This window comes from Chenopodium album, chromosome 3 (genome assembly GCF_948465745.1).
Source record: "Chenopodium album chromosome 3, dcCheAlbu1.1, whole genome shotgun sequence".
In the NCBI taxonomy this organism is placed as follows: Eukaryota; Viridiplantae; Streptophyta; class Magnoliopsida; order Caryophyllales; family Amaranthaceae; genus Chenopodium; species Chenopodium album.
The window spans coordinates 4,966,374-4,990,673 of record NC_137836.1 but is presented as its reverse complement, the minus strand read 5'-3'; the positions used below and the strand labels follow the sequence as shown (position 1 = coordinate 4,990,673).

The 24,300-nt window shown below is 33.9% G+C and overlaps 2 protein-coding genes and 1 long non-coding RNA gene across 3 annotated transcripts; 2 read left to right on the top strand and 1 right to left on the bottom strand.

The window, feature by feature from the left end:
• The first annotated feature begins 5,980 nt into the window (after positions 1-5,980).
• Positions 5,981-9,850, top strand: LOC145610874 (beta-fructofuranosidase, insoluble isoenzyme 1-like). The gene is made up of 7 exons (XM_081666142.1): positions 5,981-6,188; positions 7,651-7,659; positions 7,740-8,593; positions 8,885-9,043; positions 9,130-9,371; positions 9,486-9,579; positions 9,665-9,850. Exons 1-7 carry the CDS (start codon positions 6,026-6,028, stop codon positions 9,848-9,850), a joined length of 1,707 nt encoding a protein of 568 aa, XP_081522268.1. The 5' UTR covers positions 5,981-6,025.
• Positions 9,851-16,608: 6,758 nt separating this feature from the next.
• Positions 16,609-18,098, bottom strand: LOC145623749 (ubiquitin-ribosomal protein eL40 fusion protein-like). The gene is made up of 4 exons (XM_081676614.1): positions 17,864-18,098; positions 17,246-17,366; positions 16,868-16,934; positions 16,609-16,718 (listed from the first exon to the last, which is right to left on the bottom strand). Exons 1-4 carry the CDS (start codon positions 18,051-18,053, stop codon positions 16,668-16,670), a joined length of 429 nt encoding a protein of 142 aa, XP_081532740.1. The 5' UTR covers positions 18,054-18,098; the 3' UTR covers positions 16,609-16,667.
• Positions 18,099-18,905: 807 nt separating this feature from the next.
• Positions 18,906-23,396, top strand: LOC145623756 (uncharacterized). Its single transcript, XR_014110220.1, has 4 exons — positions 18,906-18,948; positions 20,077-20,307; positions 21,690-21,814; positions 23,355-23,396. It is a non-coding gene; the product is annotated as an uncharacterized LOC145623756 (long non-coding RNA).
• Positions 23,397-24,300: the final 904 nt, after the last annotated feature.

Sequence of the window (24,300 nt, the reverse complement as noted above, 5' to 3'; positions counted from 1 at the left end):
TGAACACAAAAATCGAGAAAAAAGACTGACGGGACACTTTCCTGGGCACCGTGTCACGGTGCAGACTGGCGTGACACGGTTAAGACTAACCGTCAGACGGTAGTTTTTACCGTGTCACGGCACTGTTCACCGTGACACGGCAGAAAATGCCGTGACACGGTGCACAGTTCCAGGTCAGTTTTGTGACTTTTTTTTTATTTTAATCGATTTTAAGTCCGTACTAATTACTATGTGAGAAAAAAAACCTCGGTCATGGGTCAAAAAAACAAACACATTAGGGTTAGCACCGAACAAACACATAGCATGTAGGCACGATGGTGTAAAAAAAGTTCGCAACCTAAAGTCAAGGTCTATGTTCAACTATTGGTCAAGCGTTGGGTGTCAAAAGGGTACCATGGTTAAGAGTTTGGACGCGTTAGCAAGGCAGCCTCCCTTGAGGGTGTATGCCAACGGGCGGCTCCGCGAGTTCGTGATGAAATCGAACTCGACTCCATGGTATGGGTGGATTTAATAACTCGGATGAACCCTTATTGCCATGAGCGTTTTTGGGTTGATAGAGCTTAAATCCCCCGGGGCTAAGACGCATGTAGAACACATACGTTTTTTCAGAAAAATCGAAGGAAGTCGACTGTGGGAAAAGAAAATAGGTCACCGGACAGTTTTTAGGACTGCCGTGACACGGCAGAAATTCCCGTGTCACGGTACAGTCTACCGTCAGACGGTACACTGTACCGTGACACGGCAGACTCTGCCGTGACACGGCAGTCAGAAAATCTGACTGGTGCCCTGTTTGCTTTTGCGCGCAACCGAGTTATCCAATTTTTCCTACGGGACAGACCTGAAAGCGACGTTAAAACGTCTATGCAGATGCAAAAATGCCAAATTAATCACAGGAATATTTTTTTAAGAATCTTTCAAGTCTCATCCACTCATCTTAATTAAATACCGATCACTCAAATCGATAAATAATTAAGAATCCTCCCCAGTGGAGTCGCCAAATTGTAGGCGTCGTTCGAAGTGCGCCTACGTTAAAAGCATGTTGTGAATATGCTTGGCACTCATAGGAAGTGGGAATTGACATTACAATTAGGGACAACGATTAGGGACAAATAAAGTAGGGAGCCGCCAACAAGTTTTTAAGGAACTTGTAAACCGTCCACGGATCATAAAAAGGCAACCACGATAAGGGACAACGAAGGCAACAATTGACCCGTGAAGGTTACACCCCATTCATAATCCATGAGATTACTAACTCCATATGGTTCGGAACCACGAAAGGAGGATCGGGGATGATGGTACGAAGTGAGTCATGGAGTCACATTCGCCCGTATTGGCCTCTACTCGATTCTTATAATGAAAAGTATTCCTGCAATCTCAAAGGCATACAAACAAAATATTCAATTTGCTCCAAACCATTATTTAACTAAATTGGTTCAAAATTAATGCACACATAATTCTAAATATTTGTGATCACTTGATTAAACAACAAGATTAAAAAGGAACCTAAACCGGTTGTCCAAATTATCTTATTAGGCGTGATTTTCAATTACATATTCCCTTTAACATGCAATATGGTGATCAAAATAAATAATAGAATCAATATGAACATAAAAAGAACCAATTTAATCATAATTCTAACAACAGAAAAATTGTTAGAAAAATAATAATAAAAAGAGCATAACTCTTACTTTGAATCTGTTTGCTTGCAACTACAAAATAATAAAACGAGTTAGTAACTTCAAGGAAATAATAAAACAACAATTAAATTAAATTAAATAAAAACAAGGTTAATTTTGGGGCCAAACCCTCAAACGATTCTACCTTTCACGCCTTGGTTTAAGGACAGAACCTCGAGTAAAATATGGACTCCTTTGAGTGCTTGAAGAGGGAATTTTGAAGTGAAAAGGGTAGGCTAGTGTTTAGGTTAAGAGCATAGAAGAGAGAAAATAAGAATAACAGAATTCTCGTTGCCCCGTTCATCAGAAATGAGGGGGTATTTATAGGGAAATGGGCTGAGGGAGCACACGGAACCCTAAAATGATAAAAAAAAACCCTAAAAAAAAATCCCGTGACACGGTCAGACTGTACCGTGACACGGTTAGACAGTACCGTCAGACGGTACAAGTTCCCGTGACACGGTCAGTCTTTGGAGTGTCGCGGGAGATTTTCATAAAACGGAACGGAAAACGCGTTAAGGGTTTACGCGGAAAGGACACGGAACTCCCCGTGTCACGGTAGACCTCCCGTGTCACGGGAAGTCCCACCGTCAGACGGGAAGAGTTCCCGTGACACGGTCAACTCCAGTCCACTTTTCCGTCTAAATTCATTTTTAACCCTAATTTCTTTCGGCTTTTTGAGTGCCGATTGATAATTACGGGCTTTTTTCTGACTTTTAATATTCGGGCTAAAATAATAAATAATAAATAAAATTAAATAAAATATTTGGGCCAAAAATAATAATAAAATAAAAAAGGTTTGGGCTTAAATTAAAACTATGCTTTTACCAAACACCAAGACTGATCCATGGACCTTTCAAAAATATGAATTTAATAAAATACGATTTTTTAAGCACTCTCGGGATTAAATACTAAACCCGACCAACAGTGGCGGTGAAAGGTTATTTATCATCGGGCTTGGTTTTGGGGAGACATTTTTAGGTGTCTACATAGGCTATAAATAATTTTCATGAAGAATTGACAAAATTAAAAATTAAAAAAAAAAAAAAAGGAAAGAAAAAATGGAGGAAAATTTTTTAACCAGTGAATGACATTTGTCATCACTGGTTTCGCTTTTAGTATTAAGTTATTGATTGTTGATTGATGACATTATTATAGAAATATTAGCATGAGAATATTGTAGAAATCTTGGAGAAAATCACAAAAATTACTTAATATAAAAAATATATACATATAAGAATATTTCATTAGGTGAATACTATAGGCTATAAATAATTTTCATGAAGAACTGACAAAATTAATAAAAAAAAATTAAAAAAAAAAGGAAAGAAAAAATGGAGGGAAAATTTTTAACCAGTGAATGACATGTGTCATCACTGATTTCGCTTTTAGTATTAAGGTTATTGATTGATTGATTGAGTGTTTAAGTTGAGATTTTGCCTAGCTAGTCCGTTCAATTCTAGATTATTGGGTCTACATTTAATCATTTATACACTACATTGCATATTTGGATAAGAGTTGTATTTTATAAATTTTATTAGTATTTTTTTACGCATTTTTTTTTTTTAATTTCTTATAATCATACATTTCATATATTTCATACTACAGAACTATGTCGTATTGTAAATTCACAATTTTTAACGTAGTACGGAGTAAAAGCTAAGATGCTCATTTGGTACATTTCCATACCTTATCCCTACCTTTATAAAAAGTAGAAAATAACTCATAGGAATAGTGTGCTACCAACTATACCCTCAAAAATATGTAAAAAATTGTGTACAAAAATGTATATTTACTTTTTTACCCTCATTAATATGTTTACTCTCATTAATATATTTAATTGTTTTTTTTTTCTCATTAAACATACCATCAATTAATACAAAGTTTTTTTTTAACAAAAACTTGTAATGCCTTTTTTTTAAAAATAAAATAATTATAATGTTTTGTACTTCATATGTTATTATTATTATTTAAAAAGGAAAAAAATTGTATGTACAAATACTTTGTTTATTACCACGAGATGATTTATTTTTACTCCTTTGTGGTTACTATTCTTATTTACAATTTTGTTGTCCTTTAATTACAAATATTGTTAAGTTTTATTAGCTTTTCAATTGTACATTATTTGATGGCACGCACATAAACAGCGTGGAATTTAAATGGGAAATTTTGTCAACAACTACTAATTATAGCCTCTGTTTTGAAAACAACTACCTTTTAATTTTTTTTTTAAAAACAACTACCACAAAAATTTTAAAAGTTAGAGTAGCACTACCACATTAGTATTTCCGGCTAGAATCTCCGGTATAATGATATTTGAGTAGATGTTATCAAGAGGTATAAATAACTTTAAAATCCTAAAATCGAGGGACATCGATGATAGAAAAAAAATGTATTAAATATGTAGAGAATTAAAGAGGAAAAATATAATTAAGGGGCTAATAATGATATTAGATATACATATAGATATTAGATGGTCGTAGAACATTGAACTTACATTATTAAGTTTATAGCTACAACGAACATTTCACTTATTATTACTCCGTATGACCAAGCTCAAAAAAAAATTCGTTTGAAGAAAAATACGTTAAGTATTATTAAATCATGCAAATCAATTAAGAGTTCTAAACTAGCTTAAGATATGAAGGGATGCAAATCAATTAAATATTATTTAATAATAATTTTGAAATAACACTGTTAAACTTTTGAGGGTTTTAAAAAATAATTGTCATTAAAGATTTTGGTGGCTTTTTTATACTTCTACAAAACCACTATATAGGCACATAAACCAAATAGTACGTATAAAAACTACCAGGTCTACCACCCAAACCAAAGGTGTAACTACGCGCTAATACAGCTTCTATGCAAGAGCTAACTCTTTCGCGCGCATCGCGCGCGTAGGATACCCTAGTATAGTAATAAGTGTAATTATTTTTGTACCTCTTCTGATGTGTTTACTAACCATTTTTTTCTATGGTGATGGAATTTTGCAACGATCCAATTCCAAAACAGATCCAAATGGTAATTTTAACTTGATTAATAACTTTATTACATTTTATGTTTAATCCTTAATTTTTAATTAATTATTTATTGATATTATATCACTAATACAGGGCCTATGTACTACAAAGGTTTGTACCAAAAAAAAAAAAATGCTCAACATTATCATATTATAAAACACCGAATTAATTTGACATTAAATATATTATAAAACTCGCGACCTACTGTGTAAGAAGAAAGGCTTACAACCGCTGCGCTGTTGGACGTGACAATGTATTAAACAACGCATTATTTTAGTTTTAACCTATTTTTTAAAATAAAAAACTATCTAGATTTTTTCCGGATCCAGTATGGGTTCAGCTGAACGCACTGAACCCATACTGGAGTCGCCACTTGATACACACATTGTTAATTTTACTTTTATATTATTCTAATATTCTTCCAAGTTTGTTAGGAGTCCAAATTAACAGTGTGTTTCTAATATATCCATTTTCATTCCCTTGTTCAAATCTTTCACATCATCATCTACATATACAGATACAACTTGGGTATGTTCGGCAAAATGTAGCTGTGAAGATAGCTGTAGCTGTGGAGATAACTGTAGCTGTGGAGATAACTGTAAGTTGTGGAGATAGCTGTTAGCTGTCAACAAGCTGTTAGCTGTGAAAAAAGATAATTTAGATATGATTGTTCGGTAAAGTAGTGGTTGACTACCTGTTACATTTAAGAATTAATATTTTATTTTTAAAACTATACATTAAATTTTCAAAAGCTACTTCAAAAACTACCTCTAACTTCAAAAGCTAATAATCATAGCTTTTAATAAAAGCTACCTCCACCACTAAAAGCTACTTGAACCATTACTTTGTCAAACACTCACATTTTTTTGTTGAGTAGTGGTTTGACCAAGTTAAACCACTAAAAGCTACTCAAAAGTTAGCGCCGAACACGCCCTTAATTATTGTGATGTTCAATTGCATCTATCTATATTACAACATTTTCACAATATATATCATTAATTTTTTTTAATGAACTTATTAACTTTATAAATAATTAAACCTTCTTTTCAAAAAAGATGAATAACAATTCCTGAACTAAAACTAATATTATCTACTCCTATCTTGTCATTTACGTGAAACCATTTTTTTTTAAACACTTAAAATCATTATTAAGCTAATATTATCTACTCCTATATTAATTCTGACAATTACTTTATTTATCTAAAACCTAGATTTATTTTTTCAAATAAAAATTGCTCTATAAATAGGATAGTTAACTTCACTCATCCTCTATTTTATGCCCTACTCTTATCTCAAAATACTCTCAAGAAAAATATAAAGAAATTTACCATGATTAAATTTTCAGTAACAATCATTTTATGTTTAATAATTTATAATGGTGCAGAAGCATTTCATAATGTGTATCCACAATTTCAATCTCTCGTAACCAATGAAGTCGATCGTATCCACAGAACTGGTTTTCATTTTCAACCTCCAAAGCATTGGATAAATGGTAAGTTTCTTTGTTATATTATAATTAATTAATCTCTTCAATGATTGTATTTTGATTTTTTTTTTTAAGATGAGAAACCATGGTTATTTTTATGAAACATTTGATAACGAAGTATAATTTGATTGCAATTTATTTGTTTTAGGGTGATGGACTAAATCAAATATCAGGATGAATACTTGAATTCAAATAAGGATGAATTTTTTTTTTTAAACTGTGTTACCCAACTTCTAAGATATGGTATTTGATTAAATATGACTTTTATCTTCCAATGTTTGTAATTTTTTTTTTTAAGAAGAAGTTTATCTTCTAATGTTTGTATAAAGTTATTTAATTTCTAAACTTTGGTATTTTGGGGGAATAGGTAAACTACTAGTTTTTAATAGTAATGTAAATTATCTCTAATCATACAAGCACAAAAACTATTTCTTTGCCTTACAATTTAGAATTGAGCCTTCAAGTTAAGATTCTGCCCAGAGCATCTAATTATAGAATTGGGTCTACATTTTTAGAGTCCATCAAAATTTCGAGTCGTATTGCTTTTTAGATAAGTATTTTTCATTAAATTTGGTTTAATTTCTACTTTCATATATAGTTTCATCTATTTGAAATTTGTTACATGCATTTTTTTTTATTGTTTTAATTTTATATTATGGAAGAAAATATTATAGGTTTGATACTTGATAGAATAATTTTATTATACAGATTCTTATTATAGGACGAGTATAATTACTTATAGTCTAATTCCTTTAAAGAAATAATTAATGATGGTCTTTTGTTAATTATTTTTCTTTAAATTATCCTTTTACTTCATTAAATTTTTTGTCTTGACAACTATTTTAAACCGTGATCTAATATTCTTTCTTGAACAAGTGAATGATGAATAACTAAGTGAAAATCATTCTTAAGAGCGATTAATATCAAAATTATTATCACATGCGTTAAAGCATTAAAACGTACCAGTACAATATACTTCCTCCGTTTTTATTTTATTGCACCATTATGACTTTTACACTATTTACTTAATCTTCTTTGACTATCATTTGTGATTTAATTATACATTAGGAAAAATATAGTCATGTGAGATCTAGTTAGATTCATATCGCATTCTACTTTTCAAAATCAAATTTTTATAATTTTTACAAAAGTATAATTGAAGATATTGATAACTAAAGTAATGCATTGGCAAGCGTGAAATCCCTTATGGTGCAATAAAAAAAGAACGGAGGAAGTATGAAATTTATACTTCACATAATTTAAAATTCTTTAAAATCATACATAACAATTATGTCGTGGTGTAAATTTACAAATCTTTTACGTAGTATGTAACAAAAGCTAAGCATGTATGCTCATTTGGTAACCTTGTAATCTAATTGCTTTTTGTACCTGTTTTGACTTGTTCACTAACCAATTTTTTTTTCTTGGTGATGCAATTTTACAATGCAACGGTGCAATTCTAAAACAGATCCAAATGGTAATTTTAACTTAGATTACATTTTATGTTTAACCCTTAATTTTTAAATAATTATTTATTGATTATTATCATTGGAACAGGACCTATGTATTACAAGGGTTTGTACCATCTATTTTACCAGTACAATCCGTGGGGATCTACATGGGGCAACATTGTTTGGGCTCACTCAGTGTCAAGGGACTTAATCAATTGGGAAGCCCTTGAACCCGCATTGCACGAGTCGAAGCCCTTTGACATAAACGGGGTATGGTCCGGATCAGCTACGATCCTACCCGGTAATCGTCCTGTTATACTCTATACTGGTCTTACCGCTACTAGTGTACAAGTCCAAAATGTTGCAATTCCAGCCAATTTATCCGACCCATATCTTCGAAAATGGGTCAAACCCGATTACAACCCGATCATTACCCCAACCCCGGACGTAAACATGTCATTATTTCGGGACCCGACCACTGCATGGTGGTCCCAAGGGTATTGGCACATTGTGGTGGGTAGTAGGAGGAAGCATAGGGGGATGGCCTATTTGTATAAGAGTAGAGATTTTAAAAAGTGGACCAAGGCTAAACACCCATTACATTCGGCCCCAAATACGGGTATGTGGGAATGTCCTGATTTTTTTCCGGTTTCGACCCGAGGTAAAAATGGGTTGGACACTTCAACAACGGGCTCAAATGTGAAACATGTGCTTAAGGTTAGTCTTGATGTAACAAGATTTGAGTACTATACAATTGGAAAGTATGATGCAAATAAAGGTAGATATGTTCCAGATAATGCTAAAATTGATGGTTGGAATGGGTTAAGATTTGATTATGGTAATTTTTATGCCTCAAAGACATTCTTTGATTCTCAAACGGGTCGTAGGATTTTGTGGGGTTGGTCTAATGAGTCTTGGACCCCAGACATTACTGCCCTCAAAGGTTGGGCCGGAATTCAGGTAAAATCATTATTCCTAAATATATATTCCTTTTTATTTTTTGTTTGATTTAACGACTGTTTATAGGTACTTGTTAAATCTAATTATATTTTTTAAATTTAAAAACTATAGCAATGGTTCATTAAATAATACTTACATATTTATAAATAATATTAACTCGAGAAATTAAATTGCTTTTGTTTTGGGTTTGTCAAACGCCCAATTAAAGTTTTACATGTTTCAATTATATATATTTATATACGACTAATTTTTTTTTTTTTTTTTTTTTTTGACAATTTAACATTATCTTAGGCTATACCAAGATCGATATGGCTAGATCCAAAGGGAAAACAATTGGTACAATGGCCGGTTGAGGAAGTGGAAAGATTAAGGGCTAACAAAGTTGAGCTAAACAATCGTCCACTTAAATCAGGGAATCGGTTTGAAATTAAAGGGATAACTACGGTTCAGGTATATGAATATTTATCGTTAACCCAAAATATTACATTGAAAATAATATTGAAAATGTGATAACTCAAACTCAATTATTTACGTAGGCTGATGTTGAGGTAACATTCAAGATCCCAAATTTAGAAAAGGCGGATATATTTAATTCTAATTGGGTAGATCCCCAAGATTTGTGCATCCAAATGGGATCAAATGTGAGAGGAGGAGTTGGACCATTTGGGCTTTTAACACTTGCTTCAGATAATTTGGAGGAGTACACTCCTATATTTTTTCGAGTTTTCAAGGCCCAAAACAATAAACATGTAGTTCTTATGTGCTCCGAAGGCTCAAGGTATTTATTTTGTTTTTTTTTTTTTTTACAACTGTTATATTATTATTTATATAATAAAGTATTATTTATTAATTATTGTGAGCTAACATTAATGTAATTGTATGTTTTCAAAAGTTCTTCAACGGAAAAGGGATTATACAAACCAACATTTGGTGGTTTTGTAGACATAGATTTGAGTCTTGAAAAGAAAATCTCACTTAGAAGCTTGGTAAGTATTACTCTTTATTTTCATATTAAAATGGTATATATATAGTCTATTTAATTTTCAACTTATTTAGTTCAATTTTGTGCAGATTGATCACTCCGTTGTGGAAAGTTTTGGATCGGGAGGAAAAACATGTATAGTATCAAGAGTTTATCCCAACTTAGCAGTAATGAATAAAACTCATTTACATGTTTTTAATAATGGTACAGATGTTGTGATTGTCGAGCATCTCAAAGCTTGGACAATGAAAAAACCCGTTAAAATGAACGATTAGTTTATCTTTTTAGCGGAGATAAATTAGGCATTAATAATTAACACTTTACCTATTGTAACAATATATATTTTGTAATGGTCATTAATTATAATTTGATAGTAAGGTTTATTTGTTGAATTATATTTTGATAGATTATAAAGTGCATGTAATATAATGTTTGATATTTATAAATAATAAAAGTTTTGGAGTGGAAGGAAAAACATGCATAGTATAGAATAATTAGTTTCCTAAAAATAATTAACATTAAAGTACATAATAGTAGAGTAATTAAGCAGACTATTGCTTCTGAGGTTATGTATTTATTTTATGTAAAATATCTCTAATCATACAAGCAGACCATCCCTCCACTTTTTATTTAAGGTTGTTTTAATTTAAATTTTTTTTTTTATTAAATGGTTGTTTGCTAGACCAAAGTATCTTCCTACACATCAATATAATTTCTTTTTATTTTGATTTTTTTTTAACGGAGTTGTGAATTTGATGACATTTCAAAAATTACCATAAAAAACTAACTTCATTGATTACCTGAGATAAATTCCTTGTTAACTAACCAGGAATAATTTTAAGAGGTCACGTGTTTCACACGTGGTCAGGTCAACAAGGTCAAACCCTCTTTTTCGACCAAAGGTGGGTCATTTCAAAAAAAAAATTTGATTAAAGTATGTCATTGGAAAATAATATTTATAAGGTGGTCTTACAAAAAAATTTCTTATAAAAAGTGGTTTTTTCTTGCATAATTTCCAATTGATTAATATACATTCTTTTTTTTTTTTTGTTATGTTTTAATTTCATTCATATTTTAATAACATGTTTTGATTTTGACTACCTCTCAGTTTGTAGTAACACCTTGAGTAGGCAATGGGTATAGATGCGGACCTTGAGTAGAGCCTCAGCATCAGCCAGCTTCTTCTTCGTCTCCTCCAAGTCTTCCTTGGATTTCTTTAGCTCATCAGCAAGCTTGGAGGAAGACTCTTTCTGCTCGTTCAGTTCCTGCTGAACTTGGGAAGCCTTGGTCTGAGCTTGGGTCAACTTATCTTCCTTGACCTTCAGCTGATCCTCAGCCTCTTGGAGCTTAGCTAGTTGAGCTTCAGTGGCAGTAGCAGCTTCGGAGAGTTGGACATTCCGAGCCTGGAGCGCCTCTTCAGCAGCCATTCTGCTGGCTTCAAGAGCTTCCAACTTCTGCTGCACTTCAGCTTGTGCAGCAGTTCCTTCTTGGATTCGGCTCCCAATGGCAGCTTTGAATTTGGAAATATCCACTCCCATGTGCTCCTGAAGGAATTTTTCCCCTTCCATCAGCGGGGGGAAAACTTCCTTCTCCATGGCATCGCAGAAGGTCTGAAGGGCTTCAGCAGCTTTCTTCTCATACTCTTCACCCTTCTGCTGCTTCTCTTCAGCCGCTGCTTGCTTCAGCTTGGCAAGCTTTAGCTCCTCCTCGGCTACCTTCTTGTCATACTCAGCAGCGTCAACCCTATCTTGTAGGGTATTTATCAGCTCTACAGTGAGAGTCTGATTATGCACAAACTGGAAACAGGGGCACAAGTCAAAAAAAAAAAAAAACAAAAACAAAACACAACTGAAGAGCTGAAGTGAAAAAGAGATAAAGGCAAAGAAGGAGAATCACCTGCATCATCAGCAGTTGGTTAGACCTGGCTGGGTCTGGAACTGATCTGCTGGATTCGCCCATCCCAGCAGTGGCCTTCAGCGACCAGATCCTCGCCCTATCTACTTCGGACATGCCAGCAAAGTCGCCGAAGTAGGCTGCAGCACCTTCTCGGTTCTGACCCCATATGAGATCCCAGATGTGATCTGGGATTGGCATTCGGGGGGCCGAGAAACCCATTTCTCCAGACTGCAGCGTCTGGAAGGAAGGGAAGGATGACGATGGAGCTTCTTGAGTCTTAGATGGCTCGGCATCCCCCTTCTTCTCAGCAAAGTCAAGTACTATGACCTCCGCTTCTTCATCAGGTGTGAGGACGAAAGCCTCAACCTCTCTTGCAATATCGGCTGTGAAACCCTCAGCATTGGGCATCACAACATCCTCATCTCTGTGCTCAGCAGCACTCTCTTGAGCTTCCTCTTGAACCCCTCCCTTAGGATCGAGAGTTTTCTGATCCACCTCCATCTCGGGAGGTGGCGGAGGGGTCCTCGGAGGTGACTGAGCCGGCGGCCGGGGAACCCTCGGCGATCCACCGCCTTCCTCAGGTTCCCTTATCTCGATGCCGATGGTCATCGGCCTCCTTTGAAAGTCATGTGGGCCGATGATGGCCATTCTTCGTCGCCTTTTTTGAAGCGGCTGCTCATCCATGTCTGAGTCTTCAGACTCTTCTTGTACCTGGTCTTCGGGACGAGCAGGGGCTTTACCCTCTCTCTGTCTATTACTCTCCTCGGACTGTAAAAGACAAGGGGGGACGAAGAGTATGAGTAACAGCAAAGAAAGCAACGGCAAAGCTGAAAAGCTAAGTCTAAAGAACTCACCGAAGTCTTCAGCAAAGCCTCGTCTTCTTCAGCTGCCCTAGCTGCAGCTTCTTCTTCAGCAGCCCTGGAAGACCCTACTCTTCCTTCGCAAGCTTCAATAACCCGTGCAACCTCTTCGGCTGTACGGGCAGCTTCAGCTTCTTCGTCTAACAGCTGAAACAAGGGATCCCTCTTCTTCCACCAAGGCTTCTGCTTCTGATATAGAGCAACAGCCTCAATTTGGAAATGGGTAGAATCTAGATGGACTTCCCTATGCTTTGATTCAGTGATAGAAGGAGCCCGAGCAGTTACGACCCGTTCTCGGTTGACGCCGAGACGATCGTAGTTAATGCCGACGTTGGTCTCGTCCCGCTCTGAAAGAAGAAGAGGGAAAAGATTAGCTCAGCTAGGTCGGCGCAGCAGAGAAGTACGAAGTAAAAACAGAGGAAAAGATATAATTAAAAGGCCTCGGCCCCAGCCGAAGAAACTTACCATCCCTAAACTTTCGGCTGAGGCCGACAGCTGCTAACATGTTCTCTTGGAAGACATAATGCGTATCGGGGAGCCAAGTCTCCGGGTTATGCTGCATTCGACCGCTGCCCCCCGGGTTCGGCCGCTTGCCAAAGATGTTCTGTTGATTAAGGTTCGGATCCGAACCGTCACCTTCGGGGGGACCCAAGCTTCCCATCTCGGGATCAGGCTCGGCAAGATACCTGGGGGCACTGAAGACGCAAGGGTGGTCCGGATCTGTGGGCGCCCTAACCCAGATCCATTGACCTCTCCAGTCCTTGTCTGAAGAGTCATTCGGCCACATGGTTAGGTACTGGGGCCGAGACTCAATCCGGTACCACCCAGAGCCGTGATGTCCGTGCCCACTTTGAATATTTGGCACTAGCCGATGGAGCTTTTTGAAGCAGTGCAGGTTCGGCACATACCTGAAGAACTTGCAGACCCATAAGTATGTCATCACCCTTCGGATGCTGATGGGAGTTAGCTGACATAGAGAAATATTATAATGGATCAGCAAGTCTCGGACGAATACGTCCAAAGGGAACCTCAGCCCATACTGAAGTTGTCTTGTATATACCCCCACATACCCCGGGGGTGGACGATGGATTCTATCGGATGCCACAGGCATTCGGCACCAATACCCATCAGCTTCAAGGATGCCGTAGTGCAACTCAATCTGCTCGGAAAACCGATACTGTTCAGCATTCTCTACCCACCATGAGTAGGGGCGGTTCTTTATCATGGCCGAAGCCACTTCAGCATCCTCCCACTCCGAAAACCCAGGGAGGATATCCCAAAGGACGGCGGGAACTTCATCATCTCGCCCAAAAACGCTCGGCCCCTCCGTTCCCTGAGGAGGAGCCGAAGAAATGGGAGTCGCCCTAATCCCTTCAGCAGGGTCAGACTCTGCTCTCTGTCCATTCCAGGTCCCTGTCCTGTTCCTAGGATCGGGAATCGGCCTTGCTCTTCTTGGAGCACGGGCCCTACCTCTAACTTCCCTCGCCATTGTTGAGTTTCGAAGAAAACTCGAAAAATAAGGAAAAAGAGTTCGAATTTGAAGAAAAATAAACTAAAATCAAAGGGAATTACCTTAATCTGAAGCGAAAGGTGCCAATTGACGAATTGGTATTGACGAGTCTCAGTTTCTAAGCTCAATGCTCGGGGAATTTGCGAAGTTTTGAAGCGGGTTCTTGGGTTCTCTCGAAAATTCTGGGTTCTGTGAAAGAAATGAGAAGAGACGGTGCGCTCCTTGATTATATGTCCAGAAATGAGAATTCTGGGAGTCCGTGCCTTAATTTCTCTTAAATACCCCAGTGAGTAACCGTTAAACACACGATCTCGTGGCTAAACCGCCCATTATCCGTCCAACTTCCACAAATTATTCGCCCAACCGCCGTCATTTCCTTAATTGCGGTTTAAATTCAAATTTTTTGGATTAATTAAATCATTTACTTCCCTCCTTTTTCTGATTAATCAAACCCGACCCGTCATCCTTCCTGGCCGGGTCTGGGGGGCAAGTTGTTTGGGTCCAATTTATTCCAATTGGGCCTAGTCATTAAATGATCCAATTACAAGCCCAAGGTCAAGGTTCATCTCTCCAATTATGCTAAAGTCAAGGTCAGTCTACCAGACATGTCAATTGGGCCACGGCCCACATTCTCCATATGTGCTAAGGTATAAAAGCCTTCAATTCATTCATTTGTAGATATACACAAAAAAGCCTCAAGCAATTAATTCTCTTGCATAGCTTTCTCTCTCTACACATTGTACTGACTTTAGCATCGGAGGGGCCTTCCTCGGCAACACCCCCGAGGCTAGTTTACGTGTGTTCGCTGTGCAGGAAACCTTCGGCCCAACATCACTTGGACCGAATCCAGTCTTCACCACTCCAGCGGGCCTTCGGCAAGGCCCCATTGTTTTCACCCGAAACACTATGTATACAGATTGTGCGGCGTTGGTTACACAGTTGAACTCAAAATCAGACAGTAATATTGGACTTTGCAGGGAATCAAGAATAAGGGAGAACAATTTGAGGTTTGCTGCATCAGAAAGGTGGAAAGGCAGCAAGTACATGAAGCTTACCAAGTAGCTAATTTCTGTAGAATTAATCTAGTGTCCTTTTCTAATTCTTAACTGTGGTTTAGCTATTGTAAAAATAAAAAATACAAGAGCAAAGAAAATTCTAATGTTAATTCTGTATTCATGACCCGTGATTTAATACTCTCTCCCTTCTCCGCCATTTTTTTCATCATTAAAATCTAAATAATAGCACAGGTGCTGTGATAGTCGAGCATCTCAAAGCTTGGACAATGAAAAAACCATTTAAAATGAACGATTAGTTTATCTTCTTAAGGGTGATAAATTAGACATTAAAATGATTAACACTTTACATATTGTAACAATACTATATTTTGTAATGTGGTCATTGATTATGATTTGATAGCAATGTTTATTTGTTGAATTAGATTTTGATAGATTATAGAGTACACATAATATAATGTTTGATATTTATAATAAAAGTTTTGGAGCTGGAGGAAAAACATGCATATTATCAAGAGTTTATCCCATTCTAGCAGTAATGAATAAGGCTCATTTATATAGTTTTAATAATAATACAAATGTTGTGATTGCCACGCGTATATTTCCAATCCTAGAAACACACCCTGTTATTCACGCTTTTAACAGTACTATATTTTTCAATGAATATTAGTGGCGGATTGTTTATAATTGTATTGTAATGTTTATTTGTTATATAAATATATATATATATATATATATATATATATATATATATATATATATATATATATATATATATATATATATATATATATATATTAGATTTTGATTAATTATATCAAGCATTACAAATAATCATTAACGGAGATATGAGCAATAACATATAAATGATATGGATAAAGTAATCAAGCAGACTATTGCTTCTAAGGGCATGTATTTATGGTTAATCTATGCAAAATATCTCTAATCATACCAGCATACTAGCTATCATTCCACTTGTTATTTAAGGGTTGTTTGTTAGACCAAAGTATCTACCTACACATCAATATAATTCCTCTTTTTATTTTGACAAGCTAAGACGTACACGCAAAAATTAGAAGGAAGGAAGGAAGAAAAAAAAAAAAAAAAAACAAAAAAAAAAAAAAAACAAAAAAAAAAACAAAACTTAAGAGCGGTTTTACAGTTGAAGATATACATTTATGTGAAAGAAGTGGAGCAGTTATTATAGGGTAGTTATGATAGGTAGTTTTATTTATTTATTTAAATAATGGTTATGTTTATGAGTAGTTATGATAGGATAATTTTTTTTTTTAATAAAAAAATAATTTTTAATTGTGGGTAAATAATGTAATTTGAAAAAAATAGAAGGGTATTTTAGGAAAAACAAAATTTATCGACGAAGAAGTGCTTTCTCTTTATATAGTACTATAGATTTTTTTTTTTTTTTTAACGGAGTAGTGAATTTGATGTGGTTCTAGACATTTCAAAAATTACCATAAAAAACTAACTACATTTCAAAAATTACCATAAAAAAACTAACTTCATTGATTACCTGAGATAAACTCGCTGTAAACTAACAATAGTTCAACAAGCCTAATAAGATCGAAAAGGTGATCAAATGAAGGTAATACAATCTATGGAAAACTGTAATATATATATATATATATATATATATATATATATATATATATATATATATATATATATATATATATATATATATATATATATATCATCAAATGCTTATTTCAAGATACTATAATTCTACATATTTGTAATACTATCATATTCGATATCCCTAATGTAACCCTTAATCACAGCTTCTGAGCAAAGATCACCGTGCTCCGGCCTTCCCATTCGCCAAATAAACCTTCTTAGCCCTTATCTGTATAATTCAAGATAAATATAACAAGATCAAATCAAATAAAGTATAATAATGAAATAATTGACAAAGAAACAAACCATTAATAATAGTAATATATAGCATTATTTTTTATAATGGTTGATTAACAATCAAATGGTTATCAAGAATACCTCATTGGTATGTCCACACTTCTTCTTGCGGCAATTTGTAGCCCTCAAAGGTAGCCGAGCATAGCACCTAGGCATCACAAACATATGAAACATTCGTTTCATTAAGACATTAGGGACTTCGTACAATATTATCCCGGGTTCAATTTAATTGACATTAATTGTTAAAGTCACGAATGATATTTTGATACTTGTACAACAACATTGCTAAATGGTCCAATCGGACCACGTTAAGTTTTATTGTACTAATAATGTTACGAGACAATATTTAACTAGATTATACGTTACACCGTATGAAAAAAAAATTTATTAACAATGCAAAATCGATATCGATAGGTTTAAAAAACCGAACAGGATCGTAGGGAAGTTGGAGAAACATACTTGCGGCAAACCTTCTTGTGTTGATTATATTTTTGAGCCAAAGCCAATAAACTCGGTTGATAACATGACAATGTTCCGTATCCTCCTCCTCTCAGCCTTAGGACAAGGTGAAGAGTCGACTCTACAATATTACAACACCAACTATAATTATCACCAAAATTAAACCAAAGACGAAAACAAATTATCATTATAACAATTTACTCGTATTTATTTGTTACACTTGTATTATGCGCAATTTCCAATCAATAAAAAGTTTTTAATCATTTGTATTTGTAATTTATTTAGTAAAAATTATGAAAATTTCATAATTGAAAAATATATTTTAAAACATATTCAATTCAACAAACTATGATCACAAATAATATTCTTAGATTAATTTATAGATTAACTCCATTGCATAATAAAAATAACGTAACATGCATTTTAACAATCACACAAATCTAACATGACCCTATAACTATATATTTATTCTTATAACTCACAAATGAGGGATTTTTTTTAGTCAAATAGAAGTTTACATATAATAAGTTAATAATAAAACGTATCAATATTCAAAATGTAACATCTTTATAAAACGGAGGTACGTAAATCAACAACAAACTTTCAAAAAATGATAACCTTTCTGGATGTTGTAATCGGCTAGAGTACGGTTGTCTTCAAGTTGCTTTCCGGCGAAGATGAGGCGCTGTTGATCGGGTTGAATGCCTTCTTTGTCATGAATTTTAGCCTTGACATTGTTGATGGTATCACTAGATTCAACCTCAAGGGTGATGGTTTTACCCGTAAGAGTTTTCACAAATATTTGCATTTTTGTTTGTAACTTATCACTCGAATCAACTTTAAATGGCGAAGAAAACTGTAATTTGAAGTGGTTTATTTTATAGGCAGATTTACGGTTATATTTATAGTGGAAATTCAATGCTATTACGTGGGGTTAGGTTTTTTTTATCTAGGGAAAACCTCTCCCCAAGTATATAAAAATTTAAGAAAAACCTCTCCCCAAGTATATCAAAATTAAAGAAAGTATTCCTCAGAGAAACAAAAATAATAATAAATAATAAATAAATAAAGTGGAAAACCTCTCCCCAAGGCATGTACCTTTGCGTCACATTTGGAAACAAATTTAATTATAGATATTCTTGTGTCAACACGTCATATAGTTCAATAATTAAATTTATAATATAAAGTAATGATATCTAGTTGGTGGCTCAGGCGTTGCCCCGGATCATTGCATTACATGTTTTATGTGAAATTTGAATTAAGCGAATTGTTAAACTATGGAATGAGATGAGATATATGGAATTTGTTTTGGATCCATGAACTTAAGCTGCAAATTAAACTAAACTAATAGTTGGCCCATCCTTTCCTCTAAAGAGGTTAAAAGCTACACCATACAACTTTTTTTTTTTTTTTTTTTTTTTTTGGTGAAACCATACAACAATTATAACAAACTACTATACCCTTGCTCATCATCATGTATACGGATGATAATTGTTTACTTTTTCACTCTTACATTGGTTGTTTAGACCCTCCTTTTATTGATCAAAGAGAATTCAAATATCTAAGGAGGAGCTTTCTGAGGCTCAAAGATTAATAGTTATAAGTTTTACTATATTTACAATAAAATTTATGTCTGATAGGCTCTCTTTTCTTTTTCCAGACATATATATATATATCAGCTCCACAAATCGGAGGTTGCAAAGGTCAATTTATTTCTCTCTCCTGTACATTGGTGTGTAAGACTTATTAGGCTTAGTTACTAGAGCACTACTATGCTAGGTGGACCGTGAACATACACACTTACAAAATTACCTGCATAGCTGTTTCTGTTAGAGACTTATGTTCTTTGTTCTTCCCTTGATTCATTTGTTAAAAGATTGTGATGCATCTTATATTCTGTTATAGCAACTATGTATTTCTTGTTGTGGCAACTTGATAATAAAGCTGACTTATTTTACCGAACAAAGGGGCAAAGAGTAGGAGTGTTCTTTTGTTAATTAGACTTAGATTCATTGTTTTGTACTTAATTACCAAATTGGCTACCGCTAGATAATTCATAGACCATGCAAGTTGTTTTGAAGGCAAAACAAATGAAGTAATACTCAGTACAAGAAATTTAAAACAAGATATATATATATATATATATATATATATATATATATATATATATATATATATATATATATATATATATATATATATATATATATATATATATATATATAATGAGAACCAAGGCTAAAATAAGAACTAGGAACTAATCTAGGCCCTTAGATCATGTTAATCGGACGACTCACATGCATCCCGTATCATTAATGACACTTTTGTAATATTTTTAACTTTATAAAGTAGTTTACAGTTTCATTTCTCAAAAGTAAATGAAAATTTAGTAAAAGTAAATGAAATCACTCTTAAAGTAAATGAAATTGCCTTAAAAGTTAAAAAAAAACTGGAAAAAAGTTTGAAACAGCAAAATTACGAGAATGCCAGTAATGAGAGCGGGTGCAATGTGAGCCATTAGATGGAGTGCGATCAATGGCTGAGATTAGTTCCTAGTTCCTATTATTCACCTTGTTTCTCACATGATCTCAATTTTATATATATATATATATATATATATATATATATATATATATATATATATATATATATATATATATATATATATATATATATATATTGTTTTGAATTTCTTGTACTAAGTATTACTTCATTTGTTTATTTGATGCTTGAGTCTGAATGAAGAAGGGAATGTGTATTTATTTTCTATTGCCAAATTTGACATTAGTTGCAACACTAAATTCCTTTTATCTGCTTTCACCATTATGCAGAACTCAGAACTAGCTAAGCAGCTTGAATACATGCGTGAATTGAGGTGAAGAAACTTGGGTATTATTGGATGTTCGATCTTTTTTTTAAAAAAAAAATTAATTTCTAGAAGATTTTTCTGTTAATGTTTGTTTGTGTTTTGTGGAATTGATGAAAGATTACTTTGATTGATTGAGAAACAAGATTAGTTGAAGTTAGGCGATTTTTTGTGAAATTTGAACTATTTTTATTTGGTAAGTGAATTGATGAGAGTTTTGAGTGTGTTGACCTTATATGTTTTGATGATGACTCAAGGAACCTAAGCAAACCTATAACAAGTTTAACTCTCGTTTTTAGCTTTGATTTATGACAGGTTTATGCTATGAAATTCTTGAGTGAGAAGGGAGCATGGAACAAGATCAGAGCTAGCTATGGAAGAATAAAGAAATCAATCAAGTCATGTTCCTTGAAGGGAACTGAAGCTCCGGAGTTGAAGGTTCAAAGGAAAGTTCCTTTAGTGAGGAACTGGAGCTTCAGAGTCGAAGCTTCTCAGAGTATCAAGGAGTCTAATGTATTTTATCTTTACTTTAGACAACTTGTATTTGTGTTAAGTACATTACAATTGATAAGATTTAAGTGGATTTAATTTTATTTGATAAAGATTTTATTTTCCATATTTTAACTTGTTTTAATTTTGAAAAATATCTTTGGAATATCTTGTTAGTTAAAAATATTTTCTGTTTTGATTATATCCTATTGTTTTGGAAAATCTGACTTGGAAAATATTCTTTTGAAAATGGCTCTTTTGCCTGGTCAAGGAAGTTGAGAGAACCAAGGAAGCAGTAAACCACTTCCTTGTAAAGTGCTTCAGCTTGCTGCCAAGTATCCACGACCTACACTTCCTAATTTCATGGAAGTTGTGGCTTAGTGGGAGTTAAGGCCAACGGAAATATTTCAACTTCTTTTCTTTAGTATAAATAGGATTGGTTTTCTGTTTTGAAAGATACACTTGAGCATTACAGTCTTTTAGCTTTTAAAAAAGAGTCATAATCCACTTAAGTCCTTGAGTGTCTTTGTACTTAGCAATTTAGAGTTTAATCTTTGAGTTGTATTGGGTTAGAATTTGGGGAAACTCTAAGAGTGTTTTATTGCTTTGAGTGAAGCAAGGAGAAAAAGAGAGTTTTTGAGAGTTCAACTGATTGAGGGATCAGTTGAAGGGGAACTTAAGTTCGTTGAGGAACTTAAGTTTAGAGTCTTAATTTGTAATAGGTTGTTTGCCCTATTATTATTAAGAGTTGAGTTTAAAATCCCTTGTGGTCGTGGTTTTTCTTCTTGATTAGGGCCAAGAAGTTTTCCACGTAAAATCTCTCTAGCACTTTAAAGTTTTTGTTTAAGTTTCTTTAAGAATTCCGCAAAAATTACCCTAGTTCCTCTACAATACAATTCACCCCCCCCCCTCTTGTATTGTTCATTCGAGTCAACAGAGTGGTTATATTACACATTGATGAAGTATTTTGTTTTTCAAGAATTTTGGGTGATGCTTATATTAGGTTTAATTGCACCTTTACTGTTGAATTCGGTTTGGAATTTTGTTTGTTTGTGTTCTTTTGTTGAATTTACTTGTAAAAATATGCAGGGAAGTTGATTTGTTTTGCGCTTTTCTATTCTGAGCTTTCTCCAACCCTCCACTGAAGCAACTCCTGGACTTTCCTCTCCATTGAAGAAGCTTGATATGTAATTTGATGATTCTCCGAAATCTAGGTTTAATTCTCTCTTTTTCACTCTTGTGTTCTAATTGTTTCAATATTCAACTCTTTGATTAGATTTTTCCTTTTATTTGACTGTTTACTGATAAATGTTTGTTTATTCTGTTTCTTCCGCAACTGTATTTTCTAGGTCTTTTTCCGCAACTGTTTACTTTTTTTTTTTTTCTTTTTTGCTGAAAACTAAGTTAGGATACAACTCTCTTATCTTCATTTCATTATTCACCACCCAAACAGAGCTCTTAATTTCAAGAATTGGTGAGCCCTTATCTTTCCAGTCATCAACCCTTCTCTTGTTCTTATCACTAGCGACCTCACAGGTTTTTTTTGCCATCTTTTTCTCTCCATTTTTGGTAACCTTTAATGTTATTGAGCTTTGTTTTGATGCAGTTTGGTGAGTTTTACAACGTAACTGAACCTTTTCTTTTACATTTTGCCACTATTTTGGTGAGTTAATAAATTTCATATCAGATGGTGAAAGGAATGCATTGGACTGAGTACTTATATAGTTGTATGTTTAGTTGTTCTTTGGGGAAAAAAAGGGAAAATACTCTTACAAATTAAAGAAAAAAAATGACAACCATAATTGTGGTTTAGTGCCTTGATTAGGTAAGAGCCAATCATGAATGACCAAGGTGTGAGTTGACATTGGTAACCAAGCATAATTAATTCATATTTTTGGGATGGTTCTAATTATATTCCATTAGTTCATAATAGAATTTTTTTTTTTTTTTATCCAATTTGTTCTTTTTTTTTTGTTCATTGGAGTTTTATCATTATATGCACGTTTGTTGACCTTGTTTGTTCTTATTTGATTTTGCTTCGCTTGATTTTTTTTGCAAAAATCTTTTGCTTTTGCAATTAGGGATTCATTCATAAAATATTGGTCCCCTGAAGTCTTTCTCATATGGTTTAAGGATCAATGCAAACCAAATGCCACATGAATGGCTAAGAGTAACTATGAAATGGTCAACTCTGATGTCCTTGGTTGATTTTGAAATAAGGGCTATCGGATAAATCTCACTGTTTTTTTAAGGCCCTTTTTGGTTAAAGAAATTTGGATGGAAAAGAAAAGAAAGGAAATTGTTTTAATCAAATTCCCATGTTTGGTTGAATAAATGACATAAAAATCTAAAGGAAAGGAAGGGAAGTGGGAGGAAAGTCTCTTAACAAAATTTTGGCTTTCCTTTCCTCCCAAAATCGGAGGAATTTGACTAGAAAGAGAAAAATTAAAGTAACTTCCTTTCTCTTCCCTTCATTTCCTATTCATCAACCAAATATTGGAAAATAAAATCACCTTCCTTTCCCTTCTTTTCCTTTCTTTTCCCTTCCCATCCTTTCTCTTCTTTTCCTTTAATAATATTGAACCAAACAAAGCCTAAGAGGGGAGGGGGTGGAGGTAATAAGATCAGAAGCTCTGGTGAATAGTCCTTTCAGTTTTGATGGAAAAGTTGGATTTATGTCTAATGTTATTCTTTGAGAAGATTTCCCTTGCCAATTGTTATTTACTACTTATTATAATAATGTTTTTTGTGAAGGTTTGTTGTTCTGGACATGGAAAGAAAGGTGCACTTTGCGTTATTTAGCACTCAATTTGGCCTTAAACAATAATGAGGTGTGTTCTGGTAGATTTATATGGTATTTACTATTTGTGCTTTCCTATCTATGCTGGCCCTTTTATAGAAGCAGGAAACTAATAATTTATTAACCATGTCATCATGATTACTAAATTATAGGGTTATTAGATGGTCATACAATTAAATAAGTTGGGTTAATTATAGTAATATCTTGAGGAAGTAATATCTTTTCTAGGAATACTGCCTTAGTATCCCAAACTAATATTATTAGACTTTAGTTATTTGTACAACAACATGATCTATAATTGAGGTGTGAGGTAAGTACTAATTGAAATTTTAAATAAAAAATATTTGATTTTGAAGGCTTTGCTCTTATTGTGTTACTATTCTAATTTCTTTGTATCATGGTGCAATTTTTATTTTTTTGTGTTTATTGGCAGTTTGTTGGGAGCCATTAGGCAAAGAAGAGTGCAAGAGGCAATGGTACAACGCGGCGGAGATAGTTCGACATAAATACTTGATTGTGTCGGCTTTTTTATCAGATCTTTAAACCCTTAAATGTAATATTGGTTTTATTAATGTAGTATATAGTCTTATGTTAGAGAAATGAGACATTGTTGTAAAACTTTGTTCACCTAGATTTTTCAATTTTGACTCAAATGTTAGAAATAGTGACATTTGTTTATTCACCATTAGTAGTATTCTAAGTTTGTTAAGCTCTTTTTGCTTATTAAACATTCAATGTTATTCGTTAACAAATGTGGTTTTGTGACAATAATGGAAATGTTAGCTAATTTGTAGCATTTTTAGAATAAAACGTTTACCCTTATAGTAAAATCGTGTTGCATTCATAAGTAAATGTTTTTTTTTTTTTGGTAAATGTTGATATAACCATAGTTATGATAGA